A 27584-nucleotide genomic window follows, 5' to 3' on the forward strand; every position below is an offset into this window, starting at 1 on the left:
CCTCGCCGCACGCAATGTGCCAGTACCCTGCATCGATACTTTGTCTTACACACTTTCTGGCCATATTTCGTGTTAGGTGTAATATCCTCATGTTCACCCTAAGTGTCCATTCCGATTATGCACCTTGACACATTTGAACCGCCGTCGATCGATCGTGTGTGCGTTCGCGTCGTTCGATGTTTGCCGGTTCGTCGTTCCGTGTCAGATTGCTCAGACACGTAGGTCGAAGCAGTCACCGGAGGTCGTTCAAGCTATCATATGCTTACTGATCCGTAAACGCGACTTGTGTAAAGTTTTGAGCCGCCAAACATTAGAGAGACTGCTGAGTGAATGGTTTTGTTTTAGGGGACTTTGTGAATCCTCAATTAAAACAATCGAACTACATTAATAACTGCGGGGATCCCAAAGAACAACACGCGAAAAGAGTTTGCAGCAATGGCCATCAATCTGGTTGACTCTTATACCGTTCTTTGTCGCAGTGTGCCAACAATATAAATGGAAGTGAAACACACGATTTATGGAATGCAAACACCAATCTATCTAGACACACTCCCACGGAATACATTTGAACCAAGTGGTAAACCGTGATAAGCCGTGATAACCTCCAATATTGTTGACCCTCAGTCCTGCAGTATTTCTTAGTGTATGTATTTACCCCGCCCTGCATCCCTCAGAGTTTTTAGCCTCACATGTCCCTTTGTGTCCAGTGTTTCACGCTGCTGTGGGTATTTTCCAGAGCATCCCCACATCTCCTTGCTGTTCAAGAGTGTTTAACGATGCTGTTGGTCTTTTCCAGACTTTCACCCCACCTCCTCTTTCCGTTCCCCAATGTACAGCCCACCGCTAAAGTAATGTGCGATTTTACCAATCTCAACGGATGGCTTTGACTGGCGATTTTTTAATATGGAGTGATCGAAAAGAAGACGTCAATAGGTAAAGTTGTAGCTGCAAGGGTGACGATACATTTAAGCAACATTCAAAGTTTCATTGTAGTCTGGCTAATCGCTGCTAAGCTTCAGAGGCAGAACATACCCATGACTGAAACCGCACATTACTTCTGCTGTGGACTGTACCATATTGCTCTTGTCCCTTCCCAGAGTATTTACCCCTCGTTCCCCAGCGTTCTCTCAGATGATTTACCCCCCCCCCCCCTCCCTCCTCGGTTCCAGAATGTTTCACGCTACTCTCGGCGCTGCTGCACTTCACGTCGTCTGGTCAGCTGCCGTCCACGCTTCAGCCGGCTACCACGGTGCCTGTACAGCCGGTCCTGGAGCTGCCTGAGCGAGCCGACGGCAGCAATCTGCACAGGTGAGGGGTGGGACAACCTGCACAGGTAAGGGGTGAGGAGAGGGCAGCAATATGCACAGGTGAGGGGTGGGGAGAGGGCAGCAACCTGCACAGGTGAGGGGTGGGGAGAGGGCAGCAATCTGCACAGGTAAGGGGTGAGGAGAGGGCAGCAATATGCACAGGTGAGGGGTGGGGAGAGGGCAGCAACCTGCACAGGTGAGGGGTGGGGAGAGGGCAGCAATCTGCACAGGTGAGGGGTGGGGAGAGGGCAGCAATCTGCACAGGTAAGGGGTGGGAAGAGGTGTACAGTGGAGAGATGCACATAATGCACCTGCACTCTACACCGCACGGAAAGGTGTGACCGGTTCGTGGCTAGAGTGCTACATGGTTGAGACCATGCAGAGCATAAGTAAATGCGTTGTCGTATTCATCATTGGGTGTCTACAGGTTGTGTAAAAATAAGCTTCCTCCCCGAGCTTAACTGACCTTTTCAGTAAAGGTTAGGCTTATGTTTGATAATGTTGGCAAGCGCTTTTTTCAGATTCGGCGACAAATATTACCAACAGACGAAAGGAATAGCCATGGGCAGTAGGGTAGCACCACCCTTAGCTATCAGCTTTATGCACGCCATTGAATCTCTGATCTTATCGGCCCCTCGTGAACAACCAGAAGTCTACCTGAGATATATCGACGACATCCTAGGCGTATGGACACACGGGGAAGAGTCACTCGACAAATATCATGAGTTTATGAACTCTGTTCACCCATCCCTGAAGTTCTCGCTAGAAAAAAAAACACCGCTTCCCTCTCCAGTGTGCCATTCTTGGACACTCTTATCACAGTGAAACCCACAGGTCAGTACGAAACAGAGCTCTACATCAAACCTATGGCCTCTCCAATCATTATCCACTTTACTTCAGCACAGCCTATGCAAGTAAAGTTAGCCGTCCTCCACTCAGAGCTTACGCGTGCGACAAGACTGGGAACGAATGACGCAGCCATACAACGAGGGAAACAAAAAATCGTAGACCTTTTTCTTGGCAATGGCTATCCACTCAGGATCATCAAACGAGCTATCTGGAAGGTAAAACACCCCGACAACCACAATGACAGAAAGGACAAAAAGGACCAAAACATCACCTTCATCTCCCTCCCATTTATTGACGACGACCTAACCCGCAAAATTAATGGAAAAGTTCGCTCATCAGGCCTCCCCATCAAAATAGCTTGGCAAAAAGGACCAACAGTATCAAACATACTCACTCATTCTGCGCTCTCATTCTGCGCTTAACCCACCTATCTGCCCTTCGGGCAACAAAAAGTGCCACGCATGTACAGCAGGACTTCAAGGGAAATGCACCACTAAAAACGTGGTATATAAAATTTGCTGCACACTCTGCCAAAATGTAGACTATATAGGCGAAACAAAAAGACCAATCAGACTCAGATACAACGAACATCTTCGTGACGCAAAAAACAAGACAGAGGACACACCATTTGGTGACCATGTGCGCACCCATCATCCTGACACCGATATAACAGCAACATCAATGCATCTAGAAATCCTTCGGAAATGTAAAGACGTAGCATCCCTTAAAATCACAGAGTCAAAATACATCAGAGACCTTCATCCCAAGCTGAACACGCAAAACTCATCGTGGAAACTCATAGCCCCACCACCTTATGGCACTCAGTAGGCCATATATAGGCTGTCAGACACTGTATAAAGTTTCATTCACTCATTCACTAAGTTGCCTATTCATTCACCGACACATTCATCATTTCAGTACCACCTGTGTATTGTAACACAACTGCACGAATATCCCGAATCGATCTGATCTTGCATGTGTGCAGCATTGTATGTTTCGTGTATTTACGAATATGCATTGATGTATGGTAGCTGTGTTTGAGAGATATATCAGGCTTGATATCCCAGAAAAAGGAAGATGCGCTTCAATGAATGTTTGTGTTTGCGAGTGTGCTAGACATTTTGAAATTTCACCACCCTTGTGGCGCAGTTGGCAACTGCGTTCGCGTTTGGTGTGGGAGGTCCTTGGATCAAAGCTGACCTCTGGCAGCGTTTTCCTCGGCCGGCTCCTACCCAGGAGATGGCAGTAACTGGGGAGTGTTCGCTCGGTCGTGGGGATTAACGCTGTGCCAACCAGCGCCCCTGGCCGCAGGTACACGGGCCTGATCCGCCTTTAAACAGATCCTTCGGTCCGGTGACATGTCCCAAGGGCACGGCCTCGCTTCATGTCCCGGAGCAGCCCTCTGACCTGCCGGGCCCGAGAAATCGGGATAGCCCCAGCGTGCGCACCAGTGCCGTGCCACCTGGGGCATGTGACAGGAAGCGTGCGGTCAAGGCTGTCCCGCGTAGCGGGTGCCGAAAACGATTCGTACCACTGCCGTGTATATAGTGTACTAACCCAGTATGAATGTGTGCTACTAACGACAAAAGCCCGAGTCGGGCACCAAAAATATTAAAAAAAAAGACATTTTGAAATTTCAAAAAATATGTCAGACTTGATAATGGGCTACGCCCGAAACTGTCGTCTCACTTTGTTATAATTATATTCGGCAATATATTGTACCTTATTATGAGGCTACGGTTTCTTTTTATCATTTTCTTTTCAGTAAAGCACGTATCACGCTATCAAACCTAGTTCAAACTTTGGTGAATAGAAAAACAAGCCAGAGCCATGCTAAGCCGCCCGAGGTGCGTAGTGATGCGGTTTAAGAGTACCAGCCCTTTGTGAGAGTTACACCGTTCATTAGCGCTAACTACCAACCTGGGTGCATTACGTCACAGTAATTAGCGAAATTAGACACCGCTGCTCGCAGCGGATGGCCGAATGTTGCAATGCGGATGGGTTCTCGCTATTTCGCATGACATTTCACAATATTTGTCAAGGCTTGCATCAGCCGGTTGAGCGCTGCATGGGTACTGGGTAAGGCACGTTGGTTCATAATTATTAAGGAGTCGAAAACGGGACACATAGAATCTTTTTTGTTGTGTTGTTTCGTCTGAGCCTTGGTCCACTGTGGCGTCTCCCGATCATTACCTTTACTTATTCACCAGAGACGAGCGTTCCGAGACAGCGAGTGTAAATGCTGCATCACTATTTATTTATTCATCCCTCTGCTGGCTAGGTGAAACGTAAATGGCAGCGCTAAGCCACAGGATGGTGACTGTATTGAGAAGATGGTCTCTCGTGATCATAATTCAATGTTATGGGCTATATATTCTCTTGGCTAGGACTTTTCATTGTCGCATGGGGAAATTTCCCCAGTCACTGTTCCGTTATTGGAGGTAACAACGTTGCACCAGGTGGATGAGCATTGCAAGATGGATGCCTGCCACTTCGATCAATTTTCGCTATCGTCATTCTGCAATCTTATTTTTGCAGTCTTGCAATCCTTTTATCGTCCCTTTCATGAATAAAGCGAGTGATTAGTTTCCAGCCCTTCCCCGTCATTCATCCTGATAAGCAATTCGTTTTCCTCGTCTCCCACATCCATCGTTAGTCTTGGACTAGTTTTTCAACCTCTCGTCATTATGTAAACTAATAGCCCAAGTATCCGCTAAAGGGAACCCATGGAGATAGCTAGTGAATGCAGCCATTTTACGGACGAGTGGCGGCATTTTGTTTATTTTGAGAAGGCATGCATGAACTATGCACATTACATGCCCATAATCTCATGGTAGTACGAGTAACGCTGTATGCTGCTCTGACCTCTGGCCTATAAGCAGAGCTAAGTATACACGAACAGCCGGATTAGAGTCACTGGCTAACGGAAATGTAATTTGTGCAAATGTCAATGAAGTTGGAGACGGAGTCGGCCTTTGTGGTTGGTGTTCTGTTGCCCTGAATAGAATCGCTGCGTAGTTTGTAGGTAGTGGAATTTATTACGAACAGGTTTGTACGAAGTAAAATTTTTGAATGAAAGCTTTGAATTAGGCTTATACACTGATGTGAAAAAAATATGCGTGAAATAATATAATCAAATAGCTACGGAAGCGAGCTTCTTCGGAATAGCTAGACCCTATTCGACAGCTGTTTTTAGACCCTTTGGTGCTTTGAACCTCTTCAATGCCGCAGTTTTCTTCATTCTGATTCTTTGACTTTCCGAACAAGCTCATTCATTGTGCTCCCAAGTGTTCGATTCTTTTCCAAATTCTTGCTTACATTTCTTCCATCTTTATTTTTCACATGTTATTTATTTCCACATTTATCACATACGGGCACGCCACCCGCTTCCCCTCTCGCCCTCCCCCGTGTGTCTGATTTCCGTGCTGTTCTCTCTCCGTCAGGCATTCGAAGGTGCTGGTGAACGACCTGGACGGCAGGACGCATCGTCCACTGCCCGCCTGTCTGGAGAGGCTGTGGGCCGTCCCGCAGCCGGTCAACCAATCCGGGCCCGTCAACCTGTACCAGGTCAGATGCCGGGAGACGCAGGGAAAAGGGAGGGAAAGAAACACACGTGGAGATGGGAAATTGCTTTTTTATTTCTGGAAAGAAAATCAGGGAAATGTGATAGGAGGAGCACAGAGACACAGAAATAGACCAGAAAAACAGGAGGCGTAAGGACCAGAAACGAATAAGGAGGCACGGATACGGTGTCGGGGCCTTTGAATGGAGACGATCTAGTCTGGAGAGACGGGGCTGGGCTGAAAATCTCAGAGGGTTCTGGAACAATGGACGGGTGGGTGTAGAAGGTTATATCTTGCTGTAAGAGGTTTGTTATTGGCTGATTATGTGTGTTAGGCCTGTTGCTTTTTGCATAATTTGGTATTTGGTTGAAGTTGAATGTGTAGGATTGGCTTCCGCTTTAATTTAAAACAGTATTATTTATTTGTCTGTTTGTCGAGTGCAGTGCTGTGGCTTTGAATTCAGTTATTTGTTTGCTGGTGATGTTTGGTCATGTTTTGGGTTTCTCGTGCCCTGTTTACCTCTGAACGGAACCACGAAGCTGAGCTGGATAATGCCTTATTGAGAAGGTTCCCCTGTGCGAGCGCTTTCGACATGAATTGAATATTCGCCACGGTGAATAGCGCTATCAAAAAGTCATTCCAATGCCCCTCAGGCCGACCGTTCTCTGTGCTATCGTCGCCGGCTTTCAAAATGGGAAATTGAATTCTTGAACGACGTTCTTGCGCGACCGGAGTAAATGGGGAAAGATCTTCATATTTGTCGTGCGGCCATAGTGCAGATGTTTCAATTTTCTTTTTTACGCTGATGCGAAAATCCCCTTTACTCAATGCAGAGCTTTTTACCTAAATTGTGTTCTTATCGGGATTGCTGTTGAATGTCGTTTGCTGGTACAAATTAGATATGATTTTAACACGGAACACGCAGTGAGCAGATGTCGACATTTTTCAGCACATTGTTGTAGGGTGAAGTCGTATAAGAGTACGCACTTAGTGGATTTCTTGCTCTCATTTGTTTAATATTTGAAAGAAAGAAATCGCAAATAGGGAATATTAAAGTTCATTGAATTAGCCATCATCCCATGGGGCAACGATCCTTCAGCGTAAATGGAAGTGGTCTAAAACTGACATTTTCTGAACCGCTGCAGTTGCGTACTCTTACCATATGGGGTGTGTAAGAGTACGCACGCCAGGCGGGTGGAGTACGTAAGCATATGAACACACACCTATGTAGCTTGTACTGTCCAAATGCTTAACTTCAAACTCAGAGGGCATTTAAGTTAATTCTAGTATCCAAAAAGAAAAACATAAAATAAATCTTTCAAGTCTATAAATCAGTAAATAATCATGTCGTGTATTTCTTTAAAAACATGCACAATCAAAAGGGAGAATAACTCGTATTTGGAAGAATTTCGGGTACGCATCTGCATCACAGTGCTCCATTGATGATATACCTACAAAACAAACGTCATTGAGCGATAGATTGATAATTGTATATTTCTGTATATTCGATTTAACCCGGCCGGGCCCGGGGGGTAATCCCAACCACCGCAGCCCGGGGGGGGGCGTTTTTCGCCCCCCCTGTCTAACTCCGTAAATAAGGGAGCTACGGAAACAAAAGCGATACCAAACGAAAGGTCCTTACGAGACGATTCTAATGCACCTAAAATTTTTGATCTCAGGTCAATTTTCAAGGTCAGAGGTCAGGGTCAAAGGCCAAAACCGGCACATGTGTAGTGATCTCAAAGTAAGCCTCCTAGAGGACGGCAGGCTGCATCAAACCGGCAAAATTGGGTGTCAAACGAAAGAAGAGAATCTGAGGATTCTGAAAATGTGCTCCAAATCAAAGGTCAAGGTCAAGGTCACGCTCAAAATTGACCTCAAACTTGGCACTTTTTCGCACATCTTGCGTGCTAACTTCCAAGATGTTTTGAAATGTTTTGAGGCTTATCAGTTCCCTATTTGTGGTTCATCTTACGATACAAGGCTGCTCAAAGGTCAAGGTCACAGAAGAGTATCCCTGCTAGAGGCTATTTCACTGATTCAAGTTAGTAATAATAAATAAGACAATTTTGCCATCCGGAAGCTCTAAATGAAGGCTTAGAGGAAAATAGATGCCAGATTCGTGATCAGCGGGTACAAATCCATCATAAACGACCTTTCATGTGTCAAGGTCAACCAGAGGTCATTCGAGGTCACATGAGGTCAACATGAAACTTGACCTTTTCCGAACAAAATATATATCATTCGACGCGGCTTGACAAGGCGAATGCGATGGTACCACTGCCGTAGCTCTAGGACCATTTTTGTCGAAGTTATTTGCGAAAAACTAAAACCACATTTCGGGGTCGTTGACCTGACCTCTGACCTCAGGTCACCAAAACTATTTTTCTATTTTTCTCTAGGTCAAACGCTACACAGCCGTGCTCGTAATTTGTCTTTATCTCTAAAACTCTATTTTTAGCAGCTATTTGAAGTTTGCGTCTGTGACGCCGAAGTTTGCCGTGCAGGGGTCTAGAAAAATGGACCTTGTGACGTCATCAATGGGGCTAGGTCCAAATTTTTTACTTCAGAAGATGTCAAATTGATGGGAGAAAAGGTACTGAAAGTTTCGCCTTCCTATCCCTAAGCGTTCGGGAGTTATCGCAAATATTCGCCAGGGGGGGGGGGGCGAAAAACGCCCCCCCCCCGGGCCCGCGAGGGTTAATGTATAATTCTGCGTACTCTTACCCTCCTGAACAGTGCGTCCTCTTACCGTACATGCAATTCGCGCACAAAACAACCCCGAAACGTTGTGCAAAACTTCGCAAACAGAATATTGCACTGCACAGTATTTCCCCAGATAACCTCACAAGTTTCCCACAACAATCGCGGAAATGTACCTTATCTGAACTGCCAAGTATCAACATTATTGTACCATACCATAATAATATCATAACGCTCGAAATTAATATTCATCGCCTTAAACTCAACAGCGTCGCCGCTCAACGCCCACGTTCCGTTGGTGACAAGCACGCACTGGCGGCTTCATGTCACTTCATGAACTCGACAAACCCGCGTTGCTAAGCAACCGAAACAGCTGATGCGTACTCTTATCGCCCGCGTACTCTTACCCGCCCTTACCCTAATCATAGTGATGCAAATTTACCCATTATCGAACTTTGCTGAATATGACCGCCGTTCTCAAAGCAAATTCTAGATCGAAGAGATGCTTCTGCATTCCTGAGAAGTCGATGGTTTTATCTTGAAGTCAACAAGCAGCTCTACATTTTAACCCGCGCACCGACGGGGGGGGGCGGATATCCGCCCCCCTGAGGTTTTTCGCGAATAGCGGGAAAACCGCGGCGGGCGCGAAATTTGGTTCGACTATTCTCTTATCAATTTTACACATGGTGTGAAAGGTTGAACCTCCTATCTTTTAAGGTCAGGTCACCAGGTCACTTTGAATGATCCAACCTCAAGTCACTTTTTTGCAACTTTGTCACCGTGCCAGAGCTACAGTAGATGTCGGAGGCCTTTGAAAGTCACAGGATGTTATAAGGTCATTAGTAGCTACAATTTGTATATCTCGGAATTTTGATATCGGTGACCTAAGGTCAGGTCAATTTCTCGACCTCCCCATTATAAGTCAATGGGGGGGAAAATCAACTCCCTGTTTTTACCACTAAAACGGGTCGGAATGGCCCCATAAACCATACATGACCTTATATACGATCAACCTTCACTACCTTGAGGTCTGTTTTGCTGTTGGGCAGCTGCAAGGTCACGTGACGTCATCAAAGGTCACCAGTGGTTTTTTGACAATAACTCCGTACAGGAACAAGATACAGCCGCGCGGATGGTCTCATTGTGTTCAGCTCGTCAAGGCGCATCGAATGATATACATGATGACCTCGAGGTCACGTGACCTGAGGTCAACCTTTGACCTTGACCTTTCGAGGTCAACATATATGTCATTCGATGCGGATTGACGAGAGGATCACGATGCTGCCCTTAGTTTGTTCCTATATTGACTAGTTCGAAAGTTATTCGAGAAAAACTCTCCATACCTAGCGCCGCCATTTTGACTTTTTTGACCCCTGTGACGTCATCTTTGACCTGACCTGAAAATGACCTTAGTAAAAATTGTAGACCTTGTCCTTGCGTATCCCTTGCCGTTTACCGCTTGTCGCTATATTGCTTCGTTCTTGAGATCTCAGGGGGGGGGGCGGTCATCCGCCCCCCCCCCCCCCCGTCGGTACGAAGTTGGCGCAGACCCCCGTCGGTGCGCGGGTTAATAATGTTTTAACCTTGTTGACTTTCTCTTGCGAATTTCTTAAAACGAATCATCAGCCATCAGAATGGACATCTCAAACTGCCCCCTAGATTTTGTGCATGTCGTGTGCGTCATTAAGGACCCCACATGCTTATAAACAGCACACCCCTCCTATTTTGACTGCGTTTGTGCGTGTGCGTGTGTGTGCGTGTGTCTGCTGCCCGGGTGCGGGTTTCGCCGATGTCACAGTGCACCGTGTGTGCCCGTGCCTGCAGTCTGCCAAGCTGCTGTCTGTCGGTCTGGAAAGCCCGGTGCTGCCGCTGCACAACGACCAGCGCGACTCACTGGAGGAGGCGCAGGTAGGAGAGCGGACCCCGGCCGCGGGTGGGGAGAGGTGGGGAAGAGGGGGAGAGGGGTGGCTGTGGGTGTCTGGAGGGGACGGTGGCGGGAAACCGTAGACCGTAGACCCGGAAATATCTCATTGGTCGGTCGGGCAACCAGAAGTAAATGGTTATAATTGTAGAGATATTTGAGACGTTGCATGTTTTGAACCTACATAAAGTATAAGCCATAAAAAGCACACAATTATAAGCGGGCGATTACCATTTTGCCATCCCCTGCCCACTGCCCAGTCATTGAGGGATGCGCGCTCAGCCATCTCCCGATAGATTTACCGCGTACATTATCTTGCCATCCGCGTCCCCGGCTTTCTCGTTCCGCCTGGTACCGTCGATTCTGTCCATTATTTCGAAAATTATCCTCTCCTACTCACATTCATCTGTCTTACTCTCCCGTCCCCTCTCTCCCCGTCTTTGCCCTGTACCTCTCCCCGCTCTGTCTCTTCCATTCCTCTCTCGCCCCACCCCCACCCCTCTCTCGCCGTTGAGGCTCGTAGCGGCCATAAATCGACGCACCGTCGGGCATGTGTCGAGTTTAATCCCGGAGACCTGTTACGCCGGTGATTGCGTTTTTGGCTTGTTCGCGCGCGGCTGTCGCGCGTTGTAAACTGAATTACGGGCCGGGGGCGGGGCAGTGCCGTCGGTACGATGACAGAAATTGAGCGCCAATGTCTCTCGGTAAACTCGTTTCGACAGCGGACCGGAGGCGGGGTCTAATCGGAGGCTTTGAGTCCGCTCTGCTTGCGCCGTCCCGAGGAGGAGGCTTGAGGAGCTTTGTGAAAGCTTGCTGCGCTCGGCGCGGCTTTGACGGACGCTGATTGCAGTTTGCCACGCGGGAATAGAGCGCGGCGATGGGCGGCAAACGAAGATCTGGGCCGGTTTTCAACTCGTGTGGAGGTCTGAACTAGTGTGAATCGAGTGGGTGGATGCTAATCGAGCTTTGTGTCTCGTTTGATGGGGTAGCGGTTTTCATACGCGAGTGAGAAACTTGTAAGTGTGTGCAACCTTTGAAGTTTGAAGATTTGAAACTTCGCTTTCAGCAGTTCGTCGAGCTTCTAATATTGAAAGAGGCTATTCCGGAAGTCATGTTAGAGTCTGAAATATGTTACATCGGTTCGGATCGATTAGGGAGTAAGAAAAATCGACGTACTAAGCGGCATCGAATCAAGCAAAGCTACTTTCAGTAGTTTGTAACTGCTGTAACGGGTCTGTCAAAAGGCGTTAAACGATGACCCGAGGTCAGTGCCTTCTCGGACCGGGTCAATTTGCACTCCTCGCGATCCCCGTGACTGGATCGATTGGTACGAGATGTAAAGGTACATTTGTAGCTCTTGGCTGATACCTGACAAGCCGGCTGTGCTCATGCATCGGGATTCACTTGTTACATGTCGTATCAAATTTGCTATATTGGAATTGTCAAACACTTGCTCTCGTAGCTGAACTCAGAAACACTGGCCTGTTGCTTCAACGGCTACTGGCCTTTGGAAGTACCCGGTACCCATATATTCAATTGCCTCGAGGCACAAATCGCCACGATTATCACTTCTCGGACATTTTCTTTATGGTCCTCCCCCGACCCCCGATCGACCCGCCCGGTCCGAGCTTGCGGCTCTTGGGCAGCCGTCCGACCGTGCAGAAATCGCTCAGCGTAGCCGCCACTACGGTGACCGCTATTGGGTGTAATATTGCTGCCGCCTGACGAGCCGGGCCCGCCGGCCGCCCGCCGCCGCCTGCGCTGCTTAGTCGCTCGTGAAATTATGCACCGCGTGATTGTGTTGAAGTTATGCGTCCCCGTGATTGTGTGTGTGGTGGATTCATCAGTGGGTGTGTACTTGCGGCTCACAAACATGTTGGCGGTTATCGGGGGAAGAGATTTCGCCGATGACGGGAGCTGATAAATGGCACGCGTGCCGCGGCCAAAACAAGTTTATCGATTACTCGCGTGGTTCGCCAGTGAAAGTGTGCTTGTGTACCACTTGAGCCGCACAATGGAGAATCGCATTGTTGTCATATGCGATTGCTGTTTCCCTGTTACAGGAAAGCTGCGTATTTACTACGCTGGAAAGCATTAATTGATCCTTTTCCACTATAGCCTGGCACTATGGTACGGGGACCCGCAGTTGCTACTGTACACGAACCCCAACTCTAGCCGTCTGTCCTGCCCAGTAACAACCGATAACATTGATATCGACTGACGGTCCCTGTCCAAGAGCAGCTGAAGTTTTCTGTGAGTGCCCTCTGACAGCTTATCGTTGTTCCCTGTGAGGGTGCTGGGACAATTTACTCAGGGTCGCTGTACAGTAGCAACTGCGGATCCCCGTACCACCCTGATCTGACCTCAACTGGCCCCATCTGACCAAAGATGGCATCAGATGATGCTTCGCTGGTCGGGTTCGATAATAACTAGGTCACGTAATCCACGCTGCATCACTTTATTACGGTATATATGTCTCAATATCGTTTGACTTCAACATCAACCAACTAGCCTATGTCACCCTGTAAATTGTGCCGAAACATTGTCCCGTTACTCCGCCGTAGTCTCAACTACCCCAAAGTACCTCACCCGACGCCTCTAACCAGCCCACCAATCCCACTCACCAATCATCTCCAGTCAGCCCAGCTGACCGCCGGCGTGTTCCTCCGACAGACCACGTGGCCGGACCCGCTGGAGGACCTGGACAGTGGTCCGCTGGGCCCGTCGTTCCGACGCCCCCACCTGCCCACCTACGGTCTGGTGGCGCTCCTAATCGCCTCGGTGTGTGTGCTCTGCTACCTGTACCGTAAGTCGCGCCGGCCGCGCCGCCGGCGCACCAAACAGGCCGTGGTGCAGCAGCAGCAGCAGCGCCGGGCGCTCAGTGCCAACAACGGGCGCGTCCCGGTGGTCTGAGCGGGAGAGTAGGGACGGAGCGACCGGCGGCAGCTCGGCAGCGGTGCCGGCACGGACGCTGGCCCGGTACTGGTGTCGGCTGCGGCGGCTGGGACGGCTTGGCCACCGGGCTCGAGTTGGCTGAGATCTGGCTCAGCCAAGCTCCGGGCTGGGGAGTCACAACTGGCTCAGCCACCGGGCTCGAGTTGGCTGAGATCTGGCTCAGCCAAGCTCCGGGCTGGGGAGTCACAACTGGCTCAGCCACCGGGCTCGAGTTGGCTGAGATCTGGCTCAGCCAAGCTCCGGGCTGGGGAGTCACAACTGGCTCAGCCACCGGGCTCTAGTTGGCTGGGATCTGGCTCAGCCAACCTCAGAGCTGTGGAGTCACCACTGGATCAGCCATCGAGCTCCATTTGGCTCGAATCTATCTCAGCCATCGGTTTTGACTTGGCTCGGGTCTGGCTCAGCCAAGCTCAGGCTCGGGACTGGGAAGTCATAATGGCATTTCCAGGCAGGAGGAGCGAGGCGCGTGCGTTCAGCGTGAAGCGGTGCAGGGACCGAAGTGGACGCGAACGGACGCCTTTTTCGGGTGCCGCGGAGGTGCTTATCCCTGTGCTGGCTGGTTTCGTCCTCCGATATCAATGTGATGTGATGAAGTGAAGCGAGCGTGTGCTGGTTGATCAGTGAGTGAAACTGGTGTGAAGTGATGTGTCTGCTCATACTGACCACTATATCGATGGCATTGTTGACTGTTACTGTGAGTGCGATTATGACGGAGACTTTCGCTACTGTGTGGCGATGATGCGATTTTGGTGATTTTATTTGGGCACGGTGTTACGTTGTCCTGGTGACTGGTGAAGAGTCTCAGGTAGCCGGTCTTCACATTGTGATATTATTGTTCAACGGGCGATGTAGCATTGTAGCTGATGCGTGCTCACATGTCTTGTTCTGTGTGTTCCTGTGTGAGGGTTGCGGGGGGTGGTCTTCACTACGTGTATCGTAACATCGACACATCATCTTGTATATCATCCGTCATCACGCAGTTTTAACCCGCGCCCTGGTGGGGTCTGTTTATAACGCGACCTGGTGGGGGGGGGGGGGCTATTTTTTGCCCCCCCCCCGTATCTCCGAAACTACTGGACGGATCCGCAAAATTCAAACGGCGTTCGAAAGGCCTGTCAAATTTGTCGAGGGAAACCAAATTTCATTGACCTCGGGGTCACCGATGACGTCACAGGTCAGGTCAAAGATGAAATGTTTCACCGTTCACGGGTCTTCTAGGGAATGCGCTATAACACCGAGGAAAACGCATTTTGTCGAGAATCAGCGATAGGGCGTCAGTTGCCTAGTAAATATGTTGCTATTAGAGGTCACTGACAACACCAGGTCACGTCACAGGTCAGGTCACCAAGGGTCACAGGTCAGGTCACATGAGCCCAACTTTACTAAGGTTGTGTGATGCGTGTTTTATGGCCAATTTTTCATTTCCAACTCAATGGTGTTGGTTATAAAACTATCAGGTACGGCTTAGGTCACTTTCTGGTGAAGTTCAGGTCAAGGTCAGGTCAAGGTCAGGCCAAAAAAGGTCAAATTTTAAAGTTGATAGTTTTGCATAAAATGGGTATTGATTCGATGCAGCTCGTCACGGGGAGTCTAATGGTGGTCTTTGTTTTGCGCTACGGGGTCTAGAATTGCTAAAAATTGAGTTTGAAAATTTGACATCATCAATTTTGAACAGTTTTTTTCGCTATAACTTCGCCAAAAAAAGAGGTATCAATCTCAAATTTGGTATGTGGATGGAAGGCGGTAAGGACTATCACATATATTCCGGTTTTTGCGAAATTCAAAAAACTTTTTGGATTTTTCGATCATTATATCCAAAAAAATTATTTTTTGATTTTTGGGGGTCAAAATCCAAAAATTTCAAAAATCCGAGATAGCAGTTTTGTAGCCCTGTTAATTCTACAGCTTTTATGAGTTTATCATTTTTCTGTATTTGCAAAGCTATAGGCCTGACAGCTCTTCCCGCGAAACCCTTTTTTGGGTCGAAAACGGCAGAACATGACGTCACTCTGACGTCATTTCCGGCCAACCTATCATAGCCTTTGGAAAAATTTTTGGTCACCATGTGTAAAATTGATGTCCGGGAGGGTACTGAAAGTTTGGTAACGATCCGCGCAGCGGTTCTGGAGATATATTGAAAAGTCTGGAGGGGGGGGCAAAAAATAGCCCCCCCCACCAGGTCGCGGGTTAATGACCGATTCATCTAGTGTTTTAATGACCTAGAGCCGTCGTATGCGGCACGCTACTTTACCTGGTGCCGGTTGGGCGTGCAGCTTTCGGGAATGCAATAAGCATTGTTTTCAATAATGTTCTCCAATGAAATGTGTCTTGTCCACTAGGTATGTGTGATTCATCATAATTCAAGAGCACCTTTTTAATACAATGAGGAACTTAAGATCTATCCCGTGTTTTTGACAGATACTAACTAGTGAATACTCGTTGATAGATCACGTCAAAGGGCACCGTTTACACATTCCGTTAGCGTCACTATCGGTCCTTACTTCATACTTACGATCATCGGATGGTAATGCGCAAGCCCCAGCCTGATAACTTTATATGATCGTACTACCCGTTCTTCATCATTGGCCTTTATTGAGCTGTCCCATAGGGTGCCATGCTGGGCTATGCAGCCGATCATAGCGGTGATTCTCCCCCACAGTGCGTTTATGACATTCCTGTCACGTTCTCCGGCCCTTATTTGAAGAGAAGAGAGAGTGACGGAGCACGCCGGACATTGCAGAGGGAAGAGGTGGCGCACGCTGTACTGATGGCTCTATTACGCCTTCGCTGTCGTGACATTTATCTGATTACGGTTATTATAAATGTAATGGTAAAATGGAATAGCTTTAATTCTAACCTATGTGAGAAGTAAACGCCTCGATAAACAGCCGTCCCCCCGCGTCACGTTCTCACGGAAGCAGCCCCGCTTAGTACGTCATAACGAGACAGCGACAACTCCCGTCATCTGATGCTGCGGCGTGTGATTTTACGACCCGTTACCACTGTGAGTGTAGGCTGCGCAATATGGGAGCGGCGAATGTACGGCAATTTGTGCCGTAACAAACGGCCCTCGGCCTACACGTCTCCGTGGAAATGGAAAACGCCGTCCGAATACCGCCGTATGCGGGGCCAACTTCCGTTCGGCGACAGCAGCGTAATCCGCGGACACACTGTTTGATGGTAGTTGGAATGTCGCGCGCCGAAAAACATGTCTGTTGATGTGGCTTAGTTTGTACGCTGTTGTACACAGTTGGTCTCTGGCCAAGAGCTCATCCTCGTTTATAACCGAATATGTTCGGAGCGTAGACTGGATGTTTTGGTAAGCTGATATTACCTAGGTATCTACTGCCTACTTATGTATATTTGGTTTCTGGAACGAAAATGTTATGTGCTGACGGTGTTTCCTTTATAATAATGCATCAAAGCCTGCTGACTCATATCGGTAATATCGATGGTTGTCGGTTGATTCTCATTTTGCCGTAACGTTTCTATGTCGTACATTCGAGCAGGACAAATTACAGCGTCTTATTCGCCCTGAGGAAATGTTGTAGAGGCCCCGGTACAATTTTCTTCACTTTGGTCCGCCTGCTCAGCAGCTATCGCACAATTTGGCTCCTGTCAAATTCAATAGTCGATAGCCTGGTGGGAAAGGCAGTTATTCTATTATTCTATTAGGTACAGTTGATGACAACATGTCGGTCGGTCCCCAACGCCACCATTCGTTTCCCCAGATCCCGCCTCTCCTCTGAGTCGGAACTACCCCGGAAATGTCCGAAGATCACGTGAAACTGCATAATTTACGCTAATGTGCGCGCCGTTGCCGTGCGTTCCGGCGAGATGGCACCTCGGGGCGGTCGCCGAGAGCCGAGGGCTAATGCAATCCGACGGCTCCGCCCGTTCGCCGGACCCTGCAAGCAGAGAGCCGTTAGTGAGAATATCTAGTTACAGATCGCTGAAATGCCAGAATTAAGGGTAAAAGTGGGTTCGTGTTTCTCGCGGGTTTTCGCCACAAGCTAGACAGCGGGCAGATCTCGCTCCTAGTTAGAGATCAACAGTGGGCAATGTTTTCGAACTATGAGAAAGTTTGGTTGATTATTGTTGACCGGCAGCAAATGTCATCGAGCAAAGGAAGTCTGATCCCATTCCGGCATATTGGCATGAATTAGGGAATAAAAACGTTTAGTGTGGAGCTTTGGAACTGGAAGCCACATGGCTTCAAAGCTATCCTGGATCGGCCGGTGGATAAACGTGTTATGAAGTAGCGGTCTTCTGTCTTCATGACAGTCTGCTGTTTTTGTGTTCGAATTTGCTCTCATTTATTTCGTGCAGCGTGTTACACATGCATACGAGGCACGAGCGGCAAACAACAGAAACTCATTATCCGAGCCTAACCGGAAACCGTTTTTCCTTTTAATTGGCTCTCGTCGTTCTAACTCTCAAAAACATTTGGACATTCATCTATTCGGACCAATGTATAAAACACCGCTCGTACTGAGCTTTGGTCAGTTTTTGGTGGACCGCCGCGCAGCAGGGGGCTAGGATGGCACCGCCTCTGGCCCTGCAGGGTCTGCGGCTGTTCACCATGCTCTGTCTCCTCACCTCTAACACAGCCGCTGTGGAGCTGCTCTCATTGCCGACCCAGCAGGCAGACAACATTGGCACTACCTCCGACGCCCCCGCCGAATACACACCGGCACCGCTGACTGACCAGAGGCCGTCCGGTCCCGGTGCCCTGAACGAGGCTACTGGCGGCATTCTCGACAGCATCACCGATGGAATCAGTTTCGCACATGATGTTCCCGGTCGTGTCTATCTTGAGAGGGAGCTGCTTGTCGTACAGAACTCCTCCTGGCCCCAGCACAGGGCAGAAGCTCCGGAGTCTGAAGTGCTCGATGAGGTTACCCTTGCGTCCGAGTGTGAGTATTCTGCGACCCGCTCGCCTGCGCCATGCGCTGTGTTTGGTAAAATGAGGCGCATGCTTCAAACAGAACTTATGTTAGGTAAAACGCTAGGAAATACACTGAAGTATTGTGTATGCTATCGGACAAGCTATATTCAAGCTAATTATGCATTAGCCCTATTAGTGGCAGGCTCCTGGCTACCCCTATTAGTGGCAGGGGGGGGGGCTGTTTACGACCCCCCCCCCTTTATATCTCGAGATCTAACGGGCCAATTTTCAAAATTCAAACGGCATTCGATTTTGCTCAACGTGATCTACATTTCTAAAAAATAAAAATTAAAAAAATGTCAATAGGGGGGTAGAAGGGGGTAAAAATGTGCAAATTGCAGATACATTTTAGACTGTTTATCACGGCCAGATTTCTGAACCAATCTTAACGCAACTTTTGCCGATCGATAGAGAATGAACCAGGTTCACATGGATCCTAAAAATATGCATTTTCAAAAATCATAGGCGGATACAGATCATTGAGATTGGGGGTACACAAAAAGTATAGTAATTAACCCTCGCCGGCACAGGCCATTTTGAGTCCTTCGACGGCACAAGGGGGGGGGGGTTGGTACGACCCCCCCTCGCGTTTGGCCCCTGATCGAGCTAGAGCTTCGCGGAAAAACGAGCGTGTTGCCCGTCACGAGAGGAAGCCGATGATACCCAATTTTAAGGTCCTAGGTCATCGGGTGACCTTCCAGGTCAGGTCAATGACCCGAAAACCGGGAAAATCGGGACCTGTTAGAAAGTCGTAAAGTGTGGCTGCTATGTGGTTTTCCGGGGTGCTGATCACGAATATCGTGTTAGCTTTGATCAGAGATGATGTCTTTAAGCATTTAGACCAGGTCAGGTCAGGTCAGGTCAGGTCAACCGGTAGGGGTTGTGACGGGTATTCGTAATACGTGTCAACCGCCTCGGACAGCTTCGTAACATGTTACTAAGGCACCAAAACTACTTCGTAAATGTTCAAATGGTTGCTAAATTCGAATTCAGCTCCAAAAACTAGCCTAGAAACATGTAAAACTCGAAAAAGTGAACCGAGGTCACCCGAGGTCACCAAAGGTCAATGACCTGACCTGACCATCAGGTGACCTTGACACCCACCCTAATGCATGGGAGCAACATCAAATCACATGTTTGAACGTTTGAAACCACGAAAAGCTTGCAAACGCGCGGCTAATGCGAGCCGACATGCGCCGAACCTCGATTTCGGCCAAACATGGTCACAGAAAAGAGGTCACAGGTCAAAGGTCATTGGGGTCAGGGTCATGACATTTTCAGGGTAGGTGTAAAATTGATCAATGTGTAAAATCAAAGTGTAAAATCGCGAAGGTACTGAAAGTTTCGTCGCGATCGGCCGCTTTTTACGCGAGTTATTCGCGAAAAACCTTAGGGGGGGAGGTTGCATCAACCCCCCACCCCTGTGCCGGCGAGGGTTAAGGTTTTTGTTGGTATTGTTTCTAAAAAGGGTGGTAATGGTCTTGTTATGTTACAATTTTCTTATGAGAGAACGACTACAATTGTATTGGTCATGCATAGGCGGTGTCAGGGCACCTATGTTGGGAGGTAAAACATAACCCCCCTTTTTGGACGCTTGGATCCGCCTATTATAGCAAAAACGTGTCAAAAGAGGATGCACAATAACTTTGTATATGTTATCACATGATACCTTTCCTTCACTGTTCGTAAAACTGGTGCATACAGTTATAATACATCAGCATCGTGATCTTCGCCCAAATGACTCGCTTCACGAATAGGACCCCCCCCCCCCCCCCCAATTCCCAGTGCTCTGGAGCCGCCCCTGGTAAAGTTATGAACTTGAAATTTTCAGGGAATGTGCCCAATGTAGTTTTAGGAAAAGTCAGAAAATTTCAACATCGTAGCTTCAGCGGTTTTGGAGATATTCCCGAAAAACTTGAGGGGTGGATGAAAACACCCCCCCCCCCCTGCCACTAATAGGGTTAATCATGTGTTATTTTGGTTTGGTTCTTTAGGTAAAAATTGTGACTTACCTATTTCCTCGTTGTACTGCGCTCTTCGGGACGCAAAACACAAGCACTTGACGCATGTTTTACCGTGTTCTACGATAGAACGCTACGTTTACGTTTTGCTACGTTTCCAGGTCTCTGCCGTAGCCGGTGTATGGCGAGGGACCTTTGTCTGAGCTTCAGTTACCACCCTGACACCCACCGCTGTACGTTATACAATGTCCGAGGCAACGTCGGCTCCCTCCGGCCCTGGTCCGTCTTCTACAAACGAGGACTGGGTGAGATAAGCCTTCGAATCGGATGTGTGAGACTACATATACACACATTTCGTTAGTTCTAAAATGGACGATTAGCACCGAATTTAACTGACAAAAGGTGTGGATTGCTCTCCAATCCAACTAATGCACTGTGCAATATTTGCGACATTCATAAAGATAGGTGCTACCTAAATGAATAATAACCGCCTCAGGCTGGAATGGTTTGCCACTTTTTCAACCGTCTCTCTTTCCCTCTTTCTTTTTTCTCTCTCTCTCCTCTCTCTCTCTCTCTCTCTCTCCCTCTCTCTCTCTCTCTCTGTGTCTCTGTCTCTGTCTCTCTCTCTCTCTCTCTCTCTCTCTCTCTCTCTCTCTCTCTCTCTCTCTCCTTCCCTCTCTCTCCCCCCTTCTTTGCTCGAACAGCGCTGCTGGGCGACTGGTGCTCGTCCGACTGGGAGTGTGGCCTCCTGACCTCCGGCGTTGCCGTCTGCCGGGACAACACGTGCAGCTGTCTCGACGGACGGTATCAGCTGGACAGAACCACATGCGGTAACTAAGAGAGCCGCTGCGACTGGCCCCGGGCATAGAGGCTTAATCATTAAAGAAATAGCAAATATCGTTATAACGGGTGGTCAGTATGAAACTGGACAAAATTTGATTAAGCATAGCATCTCCAATTATGGACAGATTTTAATTATTTTTGGTAGGTGAATACTTCCAGTTATTTTGTTTTAGCAGCTCAGATTTCAACTTTCTGCTATTAACTAGTAGGAAACATTGCGCCGGTAAGTCAGCAAGCGTTCCGGGACCTGTTCGCACAAGTTTGTGAGAATAACCCAAATTACAAAAATGGTACCATTATGCGTCACATTACGCCATAGGGTGTCACCAGATCTTAAGAATATGTGATCATCAATAAGTCCTGAGGACTTGCAGATGTTTTGCATGGTGGGAACGGCAAGATCACCAAGAAAATGCTCATTCAGCTACTGAAGAAACAAACCGGCGCCGTCACCGAACAGTTGGGGCTCTCCTAGTGATCTCTGGGAATAAATTTTGGGATCTTCAAAACATATGACCAATTAATATGTCAACAAGCAGGAATCAAGTACAGGAATAGGTTAAAGGTGACGGAGACACAATTGCGTACACAGAAAACCCGCCTGCGCCGTCTGTCACAGGGTCCAATGCAGAGTAGCAAAAACATGGAGGTGCATATGGATGATGAATCTTATTTCACCTGCAGTGGCAGCCAAATGCCTTATAGTGCCGAATTGTACACCTCAGCTGGTGGAGACACTATTCCACATGCGGATCTCACCTCCTCTTTCGACCTGAGAGCAAGTTATCCACCCGAGATGCCCGTCTGGCTTGCCACGAGCCCGAGGGGATCAAGCGTCCAGTTACTTGCCGAGCACAGACAATGTAACGGGTAAACTGTGCTATGAAAAGTGTTTGAATGGCGCGTTGTTACCACTATTGAGTCTCAGAACATAGAGCATGATGCTCTGTTAGGTTCTGACCTTGCAACAGTCACAGTACGCGCGCTAGACCACGAAACTTCTTGAGGAGGCTGGGGTGCCCGAAATAGCACGTGACATGAACCTGCCATGTACCCCTCAGATTTAGCCCATTGAGGATCTCTGGGGGCTCATTAAACAGAAAGTGTATAGGGGAATGGGCAGGTCGCTGAGACGCACAACTAAAGCGGAGAATCCAGCAGGCCATCCGTCAAATCGACCCGGAGGTGCCGCGAAAGACAAAAGCGGGGCTGCCAGCGCGCGTGCGCTTGGCGGCTGACAGAGGTCCAGTGTCGCAGATCCATTAGGGCGAGCGTGATCACAACAAAATAATGGCACAGTAACGCAATTTTCGTTGCTTTCGCTTGAAAACTTTTGACACAGTAACAATTCAAACTTTGTCCAGTTTCATACTGACCACCCGTTACATAGTTTTTTTTTAACCCGCGCACCGACGGGGGGGCGGATATCCGCCCCCCCCTGAGGTTTTTCGCGAATAGCGGGAAAACCGCGGCGCGTAGCGCCGCGAAATTTGGTATGACTATAACCTAATCAATTTTACACATGGTGTGCAAGTTTGAGCCTCCTACCTTTTAAGGTCAGGTCACCAGGTCACTTTGAATGACCCAACCTCAAGTCACTTTTTCGCAACTTTGTCACCGTGCCAGAGCTACAGTAGATGTCGGAGGCCTTTGAAAGTCGCAGGATATTATTAGGTCATTAGGAGCTACAATTTGTATATCTCGGAATTTTGATATCGGTGACCTAAGGTCAGGTCAATTTCGCGACCTCCCCATTATAAGTCAATGGGGGAAAAATCAACTCCCTGTTTTTACCACTAAAACGGGTCGGAATGGCCCCATATACCATACATGACTTCATATACGATCAACCTTCACTACCTTGAGGTCTGTTTTGCTGTTGGGCAGCTGTGAGGTCATGTGACGTCATCAAAGGTCACCAAAGGTTTTTGGCCAATAACTCCGTACAGGAACAAGATACAGACGGCGTGGATGGTCTCACTTGTGTTCAGCTCGTCAAGACGCATCGAATGATATACATGATGACCTCGAGGTCACGTGACCTGAGGTCAACCTTTGACCTTGTACCTTTCGAGGTCAACATATATATCATTCGATGCGGATTGACGAGAGGATCACGATGATGCCCTTAGTTTGTTCCTATCTTGACTAATTCGAAAGTTATTCGAGAAAAACTCTCTCCATATCTAGCGCCGCCATTTTGACTTTTTCGACCCCTGTGACGTCATCTTTGACCTGACCTGAAAATGACCTTAGTAAAAATTGTAGATCTTGACCGTGCGTATCCGATGCCGTTTACCGCTTGTCGCTATCTTGCTTCGTTCTCGAGATCTCAGGGGGGGCGGTCATCCGCCCCCCCCGTCGGTGCGAAGTTGGCGCAGACCCCCGTCGGTGCGCGGGTTAACCAATGCATATTTTAGTGAAATCTATTCCAGAAAACGTAAATTAGACATAGAAGAACGGGTCAAAAGTCAATGCCCTTCGCCCAAAATTCATTGGCATACCTTCGCCAGTAAGTATTAATACTAAATACTACACTAATAAGTCAGATATACCCACCAACAGGTTTCAAGTCAACCACAAGTATCGTCAAACAAGCGACAACTGCACCCACAGAGTCACCTTCCAGAGACGAGACACAGCCTGTTTTAGCTAATACCACAGCCGCCGACCCCACGCAGGAGGTGGACGTCACCAGAGGAACCGAGGCACCAACCACTGCCGTGGCCAGACCCGAACAGAACATCACCGAAGGTGAGGTACTTATGGCTGATTGATTGGTGATATACAATACTAGGTACTAGGAAGGCATTATAAGTTGTTCGATGGCATGAGATTTTCTCTTCCTTCTCTCGGTTATTGAACCCATAATTACCACTAAGAAGCCTTTTGGGCGACAAACTAGCGAGCGAGACAGTGTGCCCGGCCGATATGCGAAATTACGACACGAGGCCTCCAACTAACGTAAACGAGTAACCCTTCCAGCCTAAAGGTGTATCAACTTTGAGCTCAATTTGCTCAGCTGTAGCACCCGCGCCGGGAAGGTGCTCGACGTCATATTTGCCGCGCCAGGAGATGTTTGAGCACCCCCACCCCACCCCTAATCTTCTAACTTAGCCCCTGGGCCATGTATACTGTATAGACCTAGTGACCTGACCTTGATGGACCTTGGTCGGAAATTTGTAGGTACATGCTCAGAAAAGAGGCATCAAATGGCGTGCCAAAAACAAATAGTCAGTGTTTAAACACCCCTTCCCGCGACCTGGCACGGGTTAAGAATAGAGGCGGCATCCTGGACGTGCGCACACGCTAGAAGCTCCAACTGACCTGTGCGGGGAGCTCTACCAGCCGGCCCCTACTGCTGCAATCGGAATCTGACCTGAGTACATATACGGTATCCAAATTTGAGCGCGATTGGTCCAGCCGTTCTCGAAATTTGGAATCGATCCCTCACGTAGGGTATGCACGTGCAATAGCATCCCGACTCCCGAGGCCGTGATGCATAGGAACCAGGGATGATGCGGAGCCGTGGAAATTTCAGACGGCTCCGGCTCCGACTCCGGCTTCGGAGAAAAAATCGGATCCGGCTCTGGCTCCGGCTCCGGGTGCATGGCGGCTCCGGCTCCGGCTCCGAGTAAAATGGTCCGGCTCCGGCGGCTCCGACTCCGGCTCAGGCTCCAGTACTCAGTACATCTTTATACAATTGAATACGGGTGGAAGAAAAAGACGAAGGGATTGGTTCACGTTGCCTCTATATTTGCATAACAAGGCTATTTTGAATACCACATGTTTTACTGCCTTGTACTATCAAACCGAACTAGTTCAATAATTTTTTACCTCTTAAAAAAAGGAGCCGGAGCCGCCGCCTTTTTTTGACGGCTCCGGCTCCGGCTCCGGCTCCGGGCAAAATATGCCGGCTCCGGCGGCTCCGGCTCCAGCTCCGGCTCTGGCTCCGCACCCTTATAAGAACGCACCACCCATTCCATGATAGTCCATTGTTCAGCTACTGTTTGTATAACATACATACTACGAGTACCTACCTAGCCAGCTTATTTGCTTGTTCTTATCCCAGATAAAATTAAAGAAATGACGCACACAGAACCCGGCCTGAAGGCGAATGAAAGTTACTATGTATTGGGATGCGAGAATTTCTTCCCCAACAAGATACTTGTGGTACTTGAAGATCGAGGCGACTTCTTTACATCCTGGAAGGTAAGCATATTAAAATGTATCATACTAGCATGTGTTTGTGACATTTATCAAGTGATTATAGTTTGTGGTTGGACAAGTTCAGAAAACAAACCACGATTTGCAGGTTTTGTTAGATTGACGTTTCCCTTACGTATCATAGAGATGATGCAGCACGCCTCTTTGGTCATTTATTTCATCTGTGTTTCGATGCATAATTCAGTGCTTTTAATTTCATTTCAACGCTTGCCCGGCGAGGGAGTTGATGCAGCCCCCTTCCCCTAAGGGTTTTCGCAAATAGCGTAAAAACGGTTGCGCGTATCCCGCCAAATTTGGCATACCTTCTGGGACAGCCTTTTAACACTTACCTGAAAATTCCAGGTCTCAGCCATTTCAGGTCAGGTCCCCAGGTCACAAAAACCGGTACAAAGTCAGGGTAAAATTTTACTTGAATCAACGGAATAACAATTTTTTGTTAACCCGGGCCCCACTGGGGTCTGCGTATAACACGCCCTACTGGGGGGGGGGGGCTATTCATAGCACCCCTCCTAGCTCCGAAACTACTGGGCCGATCGTCCAAATTCAAACGGAGTCTGATAGCCCCGGAAAAACTGTCGAGCAAAGCTTAATTTCATTGACCTCGAGGTCACCGATGACGTCACAGGTCAGGTCAAAGTAAAAATTATTAGCATTTTGGCTTGTTCACGTTTTGGGCTATGGCCGCCGTCTTACAAGTCAGATCAGGCTCATTTTTGGTTCACACACTCGTGAACAGATGCTCTAGATACCCTGAGGGTACCAAACTTGTACTTTGATTTTCAGGTCAAGGTCAGGTCATCACAGGTCACGAAAATATTATATCATGCGTCGGTCACGTGACACATGTTTTATGGTCCATTTGGGCCAAAGATTTCGAATTTGATGTTGTCTGTGTCATTCGAGGTCATTTTGAGTCGAATTTAGCTTAGGTCAGGTCACTTTCAGGTCAAAAAAGGTCAAATTTTGAAGTTATAATTTTTCAACGGAAAAGGTGTCTATTGGATGCAGTTTGAGCTCAGGAATACGATGGTGCTATTTATATTGGCGTGCGATGTCAAATACGTGCTGGAAAATTGATTTGAAAAATTAATAATTGTGAATTTTTTTGCAATAATGCGTATAACTTGGCCATTTTTGAAGATATTTAGCTAAAACTTGCTAGAGTTAGTCATAATAACGCGTTCTATCACATATATTCCGGTTTTTCGAAAAGTCAAAATTTCTTGCAAAAAAATGTAAAAATGTAAATTTTAAATTTTATTATGTAAAATTTTCGAAATTTTCAAAACTTCGAAAATCCGAGATAGCAGTTTGATAGCGCAGTCTATTCTGAGTCCTCTCATGCAAAGAAACTGGATCTATCTTAAAAACTGAGCCCTTGAGAGCGATTGCTGTGGTTCAATGTTTTGCGTCGAAATCGGCCGAACATGACGTCACTCTGACGTCATTTCCGGTCGACCTATAGTAGCTACGAAGTTCCAATTTTGACACAAGGTGTCAAATTGATGCAGCCGAAGGTACTGAAAGTTTGGCGTCGATACGTCAAGCGGTTTGGAAGTTATTGCAGAAAAACTGGAGGGGGGCTATGAATAGCCCCCCCCCCCCAGTGGGGCGCGGGTTTTAACAGCGCAAGTGCCGTTGCATGTAGTGCCACCAAATTTGAAGTCCAGCTTGAGTCATTCATTTGACACGCGTCCTGGGAGTTTTGAGTTCCAGTGACCTCAGGTCAGGCCGGCCAGGGTATGTACCAGGTCACAAAGCCGGTACATTGTCAAAATGACACTAAAAACACACTATTTTTCCATCAAATCGAGAGTTGTTTATCGATTTGATTCGATTTAGACTTGCAAGATACTCGTATAATGAGGTCAGACTACGTTTTCGCATTTGGCACACAATGAGGGGGGCTAGAGCTTCAAAAATGGTGTCATTGTGTTCATTGTGATCAGGTCAAAAGTTATAGGCGAAAACGTTTGACCTGTCCTAGCAAAATGTTTACACTTATACCCCCAAAACCTCCCTTAACCCGCGCCCTGGTGGGGTCTGTTTATAACGCGACCTGGTGGGGGGGGGGGGCTATTTTTGCCCCCCCTCGTATCTCCGAAACTACTGGACGGATCCGCAAAATTCAAACGGCGTTCGAAAGGCCTGTCAAATTTGTCGAAGGAAACAAAATTTCATAGACCTCGGGGTCACCGATGACGTCACAGGTCAGGTCAAAGATGAAATGTTTCACCGTTCACGGGTCTTCTAGGGAATGCGCTATAACACCGAGGAAAACGCATTTTGTCGAGAATCAGCGGTAGG

The 27584-nt window shown here is 48.1% G+C and overlaps 2 protein-coding genes across 4 annotated transcripts in view; both read left to right on the forward strand.

The window, feature by feature from the left end:
* The window catches only part of LOC122388360 (membrane-bound transcription factor site-1 protease-like), a 33210-nt gene extending 18932 nt beyond the window's left edge, over positions 1-14278 (forward strand). For all 3 annotated transcript variants that reach the window (XM_043379391.1, XM_043379392.1, XM_043379393.1), the window contains exons 19-22: positions 1170-1308; positions 5600-5723; positions 10247-10330; positions 13017-14278. In XM_043379391.1, coding sequence (XP_043235326.1) covers positions 1170-1308; positions 5600-5723; positions 10247-10330; positions 13017-13256 — 587 coding nt within the window. In that variant the 3' untranslated portion in view covers positions 13257-14278. The remainder of the gene's footprint in view (positions 1-1169; positions 1309-5599; positions 5724-10246; positions 10331-13016) is intronic.
* A 3560-nt stretch (positions 14279-17838) lies between these two features.
* Positions 17839-25407, forward strand: LOC122388349. The gene is made up of 6 exons (XM_043379379.1): positions 17839-18214; positions 20369-20512; positions 20912-21037; positions 23616-23804; positions 25123-25262; positions 25402-25407. Exons 1-6 carry the CDS (start codon positions 17839-17841, stop codon positions 25405-25407), a joined length of 981 nt encoding a protein of 326 aa, XP_043235314.1.
* Positions 25408-27584: the final 2177 nt, after the last annotated feature.

This window comes from Amphibalanus amphitrite, unplaced genomic scaffold, assembly GCF_019059575.1.
Source record: "Amphibalanus amphitrite isolate SeventyFive unplaced genomic scaffold, NRLGWU_Aamphi_draft 000319F_arrow, whole genome shotgun sequence".
In the NCBI taxonomy this organism is placed as follows: Eukaryota; Metazoa; Arthropoda; class Thecostraca; order Balanomorpha; family Balanidae; genus Amphibalanus; species Amphibalanus amphitrite.